The sequence below is a fragment of the Apaloderma vittatum genome, unplaced genomic scaffold (genome assembly GCF_000703405.1).
Source record: "Apaloderma vittatum isolate BGI_N311 unplaced genomic scaffold, ASM70340v1 scaffold32604, whole genome shotgun sequence".
Taxonomy (NCBI): domain Eukaryota; kingdom Metazoa; phylum Chordata; class Aves; order Trogoniformes; family Trogonidae; genus Apaloderma; species Apaloderma vittatum.
Genome location: NW_009713758.1, coordinates 4,579 through 13,610, shown reverse-complemented (window position 1 = coordinate 13,610; position 9,032 = coordinate 4,579). Strand labels below are relative to the sequence as shown.

General features: G+C 40.6%; 1 protein-coding gene across 1 annotated transcript; it reads right to left on the bottom strand.

The window, feature by feature from the left end:
* Positions 1-2,606: 2,606 nt before the first annotated feature.
* On the bottom strand, positions 2,607-8,622 carry TEF (thyrotrophic embryonic factor; the record flags this gene model as incomplete). Its single annotated transcript, XM_009868492.1, has 4 exons — positions 2,607-3,276; positions 5,151-5,362; positions 6,592-6,812; positions 8,266-8,622. Coding segments are annotated over 4 exons (812 nt in total), but the record flags the coding sequence as incomplete, so codon positions are not given.
* Between the last annotated feature and the right edge of the window lie 410 nt (positions 8,623-9,032).

Sequence of the window (9,032 nt, the reverse complement as noted above, 5' to 3'; positions counted from 1 at the left end):
TGACTCCAACACTTGCTAAAACTCTACAATAACCATGTGAAATTCAAGATGTTTTCATGCAGGAGTTAACAAAATCTTTGTTACTGGCTTTAGTGGGAGCAGATTTTGGCAACAGGTGAAAGATTAAGCTTCTAGGGAATTTTTAAACACAAACCCTTTGTTATTATAAGGAGATATAACTCCTTATAACTCTAAGCTAAGAAGACCATGTATGAAAGCAACAATTTACTGAATGTTGCACACCATTTATTCATGGTCTGTGTCTTCCGTAGAGTAAGACAATGCTCACTGCCCACGAATCTCATCACCAGTTTATGTATTTTCAAAGTTAGTACTGTGAAATGGCCTTTTGGTATCAATCCACTTCCCAATGAACGTACAGCTGTGACAGCAACTGCTGCCTTTACTGGCAATCCCTGCAGTGATGCACTCTCTTTATTCTCTCCCCTTGGAAATGGTCCCTTCATGGCTGGATGGGGTACGGTGGCATCAGGCGCTCTTATGGCTTCTCTGGAGCACGTTCCAAGGCTAAGGAACTTTAGACTCTGCAATGTCAATTCAGCATCTTTTAATGGTCAAATTGAGCTAGAAGGATTTTGGTCTTTTTATGACTATTATGAAAAAATAACCAAGTTATCACTTATGGATAAGATTGTCACCCCAGTCAAAGAGAGAAGATTACACAGTTAATCGTTCTGAGAGGAGCAGAGAGCTCTGAAGTGGTAAGCTTAACTTCCTGAGACTGCAAAAACTGAGAAAGGACTCCAGCGGTGCGCAGAAGTTTTTGTCTGGCAATACCCACGCTTCCTTAAATAGTTACTACTTTCTCATCTATCATTAAAGATGTTGCTTCTTAACATAAAAATATTCTCCAACTGCAAAAGTTAAGCCGCACTCACCCTAAAGTGCAACTTTCCAGTTTTGCAACCCGTAGACACATGAATGGCAGAGTGTGCAAATTTGCACTGTCCTACAGGGAAGCATAAGAGTTTGCTAACAGTCTTCTCTGAAAGGAAGATCTAATTCACTGTTAGTTTCCATTGTGTAAGCTTTCAGTACAACAGAAAAAGCTCATAGAATTGCACATACTAATCTCACTGAGTAATTTTCTGTTAAAATAGCATGACATACTGCAAATTCAAATCCTGTATACAATATGTAAGTATTTAAAAGATATTCCTAAAGCAGTAAGATAGCAAAACCCAAATGAAGGACCATCCTTGCGCAGTTACGATACCCTTGAGCTTTGTGATTTAACCAGGACGCATGACTTTCAAGAACAGCCATTCAAAGCTAACTGAAAATTTAGAAATTATAAAAGCAAAAACAGTTGCCACATTTACATGCTGTCAGGGTTGCTTGTTGTTTTGGGTTTTTTTTGTTGTGGTTTTTTTTTTTTAAATCCATAGTTTGGCCTTTAGCACTGAAATGAAACAATAAAAGCCAGTACACACCAAAAATATCAGGCCAAATCAGCAATACTTGATACGGACAGAGGTATATGCTGACATTTCAGCAACATGGAGCTAAACTGTTTAACTATTTGAAGAGAACACCCCAACATTATCTCAGAGCTTTAGAATCCCAAATTACAATAATACACTCATAAGTATACTTTTGTAACCAGAAAAAAAAACTTAAAACCACTTTGACTTCAGAATATCATTCATTAAAAAATAGTAGGTCAAAAACTACATTTAATGTACAGGCTCTTTACAAAGATTATGCTTAAAAAAACTGGTTATGAATTATAGATTTTTAAAATGTTATTATTTTTTAAACTAAATTTACAGCATTAGCTGCTTCTTCACACCTGTTTCTCTTTGCCTTTCTGCTCTGAAATTAGGGATGGAATCTCAAAATACTTGTTCAATACTGTTGAGCTTTGATGGTAACTGGTAGTGCCTTCTAATTTCAGCACCTGTGCTTCTGAAAGCTTTCAAGATTATTTTTCTTGAGGTGTATGCTGTTTATTAATCTCCAAGCATGAACACACTTCTCTCTTTACAAACTATTTTGGCTACAGGCATGGCCCTGTACTATGTTCCTAGAAATTAAGTACTCTTTTTCTTCCCACATAAATTCAGCTCTTAAGCTTCCTTAATGTAAGAGCAGATTCGCGTTATGCTGATGAATCTCTTACAAAGGAACCTCCACCTACTTCCACTGTCTTCTACACCCAATAAATACGCCCACAAGCTGTCCAAGCTTTCATCTACTCTCCCACACCAGCACCAGGGTCTTGACACTTAAGCTGCTCGTTGCAACTGTGGGAATCATTGGCTGTTTTGATTTTTTTTTTTTTTTAACAGAGATGCAAAAAGTATTATTTCGCCACCGCAGTTCTCACGTAGTCGAGAGACAGGCAATTGTAACATGGCAGCTAATAGCTGTTGTTTTGCTGGAGCTAATACTCGTTTGGTAGTTTCAGACTGCCAAAAGACATGGGGATCAACAGCTCAGACTATCACCTTTTCCATGACTGCCACATCATTAACAGAAGAATAGATCTTGTTTCAGCAAGATACCATAAAAGAAAGCAAGCCTCATAAAAGAAAAAAAGGGAAAGGCATGTTACAGCAGTGTAGCAGGAAAGTGATCGAAGTGTTTTACTATTACATGGGTCATTTGATCGAGGTTTATTACTACTCTTTTTACGGCACACTGTGGTGCTTTCTGGATTGTTTCAATGCATCTGCTGTACTCCTCTGCACTGAAGTCGCACACGTCGCACACTGCAGTTTTCCCGGCGTCTTTAATTCTGCACTCACAGTACGCCACAAGATGCTACACTGTACCAGAAGTGAGCTGCAGTATTAAATAAAATTCATTCTACTGCAGAGTCTTAAAATATAGCAGTTCTTAAAATATACAGACACTTTGATTTAAAACTCCTTATTTTTTCCACTCAACTGCCAAAACAAAGAGTCACTATTCACACAGGCTGTCAACAGACTTTGAGACATGAACTTTGAGTGTCTTGACAAAACCCCAATAAGTAAGCTTATTGTAGCTCATAGTTACAGTGAGAAAGACAGATAAGAAAGCCATATACAGAATTAAGGAGACTTTGCACTTTTCATCATGCCCAGCCCTGGGTAGTTCAGATGGGGTACTTGCAGGCAAGCAGGCAGGCAGGGTCATCGTCAGTTGTTTGTGTTGGGACACCTCATAGATTTCACTGCTCACTCTGAAGACTGGCGATTCATGTGTGCTTTTTAGTTTCTTTGTTTTTAAAAGTCTTTAAAGTTGCATCACTCGGAATCAGATAAGTCACTTTAAACAAAGCAAAGTGTTAAGTGTGACAATTTATTTATAACATACTTCCCACCATCACCACCACATACCACCCTGTGAAAGAAAAACCCCTGCTGAAAGGGTGACAATTTTTTGTAGGTTTGAAAGAAATTAGACCAATACTGCATCAAGAGCCACTCTAGTCAAATTAAGAGTATAACAGAAGGGGAGATGGTTCAAAGCATACGTTTACTTTAAGCATTCCAGATTAGCCTGCTTCTCCACTTCCTTAAGAAGTCAACACACGATTGGTCTTAACTCATACCAATTTCCACATTACGTTTAAAAGACAAACTAGGCAAGAAGTCTTTCGCATAGAAAAGAAGCCCCGATGCTTTTCAATATACTTCTCAGATTTCAGTAGGGGAACTGCCTAAATGTCTTCTATCCCACATTTACTCCCTAATATAAATATCAGCCCAGGAATTGTAGCCACTATCTTAAGACAGCTTCTCTTGTTAAGAGGACTTCTAGACAAAAAATTCTGCTAAAGCTTCTGGTTCTTGCAGTTGTAGGTCATGTAGAAGGTCCAGACATCACACATAACATATTTTTTCTTTTAACACCACATACTGTTGAAGCAGCGCTTGGTGCTGAGAATGGATTACTTCCAAGAAGGCAAGTCTTGTGTGCTAATTTTGTACAGGAAACATGCTGGAGAGAAAGCCAGCAGGCATGGAGAGACCAGATACGCTGCTACACAGGAGATAGTGAGGTAAACTGTTCGTGTTTAGAGTAGGCGTAGCTTGTTCCATAGAGTGTTCATGAGGCAAAGGCCCAAAACTCTTTTTCAAGCTCTTGTACAACAGGTAAGGTGCAGTAAAGTAACAGTGGCTTGTTTGCTTCTTAAAAAAACCACCTTTCTTCCAAAGCATAAGGTGCTGGCAATTCCTTAACAGATGGGACTCAAGGTTCAGCCTAACGAGTTTTTAAATCTCCCTTACTTCTCAGTTAAATGTAACATGCTGCTTTATCAGCAGTTCAGGAGGGAAGTCCCTCTAAGAAAAAAAAAAAAAAGGCATGGTGGAAATACAGTCAAAAACTCAGTAAATTATTTTGTCCAGATCTGTGAAGTGAGAGATCTCCTACCGTTCTCCCTCCTTGGTTTCTGGAAGTTATCCAGGATTAGAACCTATCGAGACGTCTGAGCAGTATTTTAATCAACACTGCACAGACTCCGGTCTGCGTAACACTTGTGCATTAACATCAAGATACTTCAGTTTTTACAAGAGACTGAATATCTTCCTGCCTTCCTGTCCTAAAAGTTCCCCTATTCCTCTTCAATAGGAACAGAGTTCTATAAAATAGGTACTTTCTAGTGCCTCTGAATGGGAGAGGACACAATTTCATGATGCTGTCCTGCAACATCTACTTATATCTTAACATAGCATTTTCCAATTTGACTGTGAGGGATGGGTGGGGTGGAGAGGGAGAAAAGAGCAGGAGTTTAAAATGAAAAAAGAGAGAAAGCTCAGAGAATTTCTTAGGCTCTTTCTCCACTTAAAATGAAGATTAGAACAGATAGCAAAAGCCCTGTCCAGTCAGGAGGGATCCCCATCTATTCCTCCAGACAGGTGAATCTGTTCTATTATATGACATCAGAAAATGCAATATCAGTGTTAAAAGCAAAGTGGTAAATATGGACACTAAGGGTTTGGGCAACACAATGATCAAGAAAGGGCCTGAACAAGTGCAAACAGGAACAGGGTTGAGGTTGTGGGTTTGGGGTTTTTTTGTGTAGATGCAAAATGGCAAAGCCTCCACAAACTTTATTTCTGGGAGTCTCTACAGAAGGCAGAGAAGTCTAAGAGGCTAAAACAAGGAGTCCTAACAAGAAAAAGGTGTGTGCTTACAAGGGTCCGTATCTGGTCTCGTATTTAGAAACAATGTTCTTGCATCGTCCCACTTCTTTGCGCAGCTCTGCAACCTCCGTCCTCAGGGCTGTATTCTCTTTCTCAAGAAAAGCTGCCCGAATTGTGATCTGATTCTCCTTTAATCGCCGAGCATCACGGGAACGCTTAGCTGCCACGTTGTTCTTCTTTCGCCTTGTCCAATATTTTTCATCCTATAGCAAAAAAGGATCAAAAAAAAGAAAAAAAAAAGATGCCAACATGACAGCTATATCAAATAGACATCTCTTAATTGTATAATGACATTCACACTGATAGCTGTGTTGAAGAATCTCCTTCATCGGTCTGCAGGGCTCCAACGCCAAAATGCACACAACACAGTACTCTAAGATTTCATTCTTACATGATTTGTGCTTTAGGATAACCCAAGTGCACTGCTACAACTAGGGAGATTAAGAGTCTTGGCTACTAAGAAGCTGTCCAACTGAAACACTCCCTTTACTTAGCTTCAGTTTGGGAATGAACTTCCACAGAATACAACCTGTTGTCTTGGCTGCTTAAAGCTGGATCAGACATAGTCACAGAATCACAGAATGGTCAGAGCTGGAAGGGACCTCCAGAGATCATCTAGTCCAACCCCCCTGCCAGAACAGGATTGCCTAAAGCAGGTTACACAGGATTGCATCCAGGTGGGTTTTGAAAGTATCCAGAGACAGAAACTCCACAACCTCCCTGGACAGCCTGTTCCAGTGCTCTGTCATCCTCACAGCAAAGAAGTCTCTCCTCATATTTAAATGAGGCTTCCTGTGTTCCAGCTTGTGCCCATTGCCCTTTGCCCTGTCATTGGGCACTACTGAAAAGAGTCCAGCTCCATCCTCCTTGCTCCCACCCTTTGGATATTTATAGACATTGATATGGTGGTCTCTCAGTCTTCTCTAGGCTAAGGAGTCCCAGCTCTCTCAACCTTCCCTCCTAAGACAGATGTTCCAGTCTTCCAATCATCTTCGCTACCCTCTGCTGAACTGTCTCCAGTAGTTCCCTGTCTCTCTTAAACTGGGGAGCCCAGAATTGGACACAGTTCTCTGCATGTGGCCTCACCAGGGCAGAACAGAAAGGGAGGATGACCTCCTTTGACCTACTGGCCACAACACTGGGCAAATATATACAATGGCCTTCAAAAGTGCAGTCGATGAGGATGTGACTTGATAGTCTTACTTCTAATTTCTGTGTATAGCATGGTAAATTGCTCCTGGCCAGTAATTACCTTGTGACATCAAACCAGCAAAAGAGCAAGAACAGCAGTTGACTTGCCAATTCTATTCTTGGCAGTGCTTCTGCCCAATCACATAGGTACAGCACATTAGCTTTATGTGTCAAAAATGTTTGGGCAAAGAGTCAGAAACTGATCAAGGCCTAGAGAAGTTTGAAGCAATAAATCTGTTACCTTCTGCTCATCTGGGACAAAAACCTTCTTGGCTTTTTTAATCATGGGCTGTGGTTTCAGGTCCTCTTCAGTAAACTTGTGCTTGCGAGGATTGAAGAGCTCACCACCAGGCACACTGGATAGCACTAAATCAGCAGGGTCAGGGTTAAAATTCACCTCAACTTCCACGCAGTCAGGATCAATGGGGCTGGGAGTATTTCTCTCATTTTGTGGTGGGGACTCTGGCAACGACAGGAGAAGAATTTACTAAGAAGTCAGCTTGGCTATCTCTATAATAAATAGAGTATTTATTGGTATCTTTATAATATATAGCCCTGCTATGGACAGTAGTTACTAGTATTATTTGGTATTTTCCTAAGGTGTGCTTGGTGTTGCACAGCTGCTCGTACAGAGAGAAGCTGCACATTCCTGTTTGTAATACAAACTCTAGGAACATATGCCACATCGACACGTGAGTAGACAGATGCAGGACAAGAGTTAATACTTAGCAAAAGCTGTGTGCTTTGCATGCTGAAAAAGCACCTTCCACAGCAGTAAGCGAGAAACTTGTATCAGCCTGAGTTTTGTGTCATGGAAAGCCTTACGGAAACAAGCCTGCCCAAAGACTCCGGTCCCTGGGTCTTTCAAAGGTTAGACAATTTATTTCCAAACAAATGACTAAATAAAGGTGGGTTTGTTACAAGTGTAACAGTATTCTACTACTTCGCCACATGAAACAAATTTCCAACAGATTGTCAGAGACTGATAGCGTCCATATGAACTTTGTCATATTTATCTATTGTTTACACACTTCATACACATAAATTGCAAATGCCAGTGCAATTTGAAGTCGTAATCAATAAACAAACATTTTCATATACCACCTAGAAAAAAAGCCATACCCTGTGTCATACTGAAGGAGTCTCACATTTTGCCTTTCTCTTGCAGATTCACAGAAGAGTCCCTGAGGTCTACTCATAAAATAGTACTGTGAAAGTTTAGTGACTATTATGTTTAAAATGTAAATTTACAGCTAACTGAGCTGCTGAATTCTCTATGCTACAAATGAAGAGCAGAAGTTTCCTAGTACCATTTAAGTACAGTTTTGTTTCTTTGTTCCTCCATTCCCACTTCAAAGCGCCACAGAACATCAAACTGCATCATTAACACACCTTTTCCAAGTGCCTGTTCTCACATTTCACAGGCTAGAATTAAGACTGCTTCATCATTTTTCTATTAAGCATTGTTATTTGAGGTTCATTAAACTCACGTAACTTCACCCAAGCAGACTGAGACACCAAGGCAGCACAAACGACTTGTCACAAACTATCAAATCTGTTGCAAAATAACCCAAGAAACTATTTTCTCAACACATCCAGTTTCTCACTAGATTAGCAATACCAAGAAAGCAAATACTTTTTAGTGGTGTTTCAGCTCTTCTAATTCCAAAAGAGAAAGAAAACGTATACTAAGACACACTCATTTTTACCAGGAGGGGGAGAAGGGAAGAAGAGGAGGAGGAAGCATCTTTGTGGATCAACACATGTACTAAGGCTCTGCATTGAGCATTTTTGTGCTACTTAACCTACCACAGCTAACGCTGACAGGTTAGCACGTCTCCTCTTTGATCTAAAGAGGCACCTTTTAGTATGAGAACAACAAAAGTCCCTCAGAGTCCCATATGATTTCATCTACCTGTGCTGGAGGCTGCTTCAGATTGCTGGTAAACTGCAGTGGAAGAGGATGATGCAGGAGAACCAGTGGAAGCACTGGCAGACTCCTTTCCTTCCAGCTCAGCCACAGGCAAGAGTGGATTCTGGTTCAAATCCAGGTGAGTAGGGCTGGAAGGAATTCCATTCTCCAGCAGGAACTCATCCAGATCCATGTACTCCAGGTGGAAAGATTCGCCATCATAAGGAATAGTTTTGTCCCAAATGGGTGGCATAAGGGAAGCCGAGACTGCCATAGTGCTGGCAGCTGCTGCCTCATCTTCCTCAAGCTTTATCTTCTCCTTCTCTTTATCTGAAAGATACAAGTAGGTCACTGTACAAGCTGCAACACAAGAGAGACTCAAGGTTTAAGAGTCTAATAAAATCCCCGTGAAAGGAAATTCAGTAAGCTGTATTTCTGCCTCATGACATGATCTGAAAAATCAGATGTTGAAAAGCAACATTCACAAGTTCACACGTAACTCAGTATGGAATGCTCTGACTCCTTGTGATGGCCAGACCATGGGCATTTGAGTAGACTCGAAGATCAGCATCTTTGCTGTGATAACTTACCAAAGTATGACGTAATACTGCATCTAGTTTATTGTTAACTAGTCACTGCAAACCAGCCTGGGTTCTCACAGGCCCATCTTGGAAGACAGTGAAAGTGAGTGTCCATAAGGATTACGTGGGAAGCCGCTAAGACAACTCCAAGGAAGCAGAGTAGTTTATTCTATGCACAAAGAAAGAAGG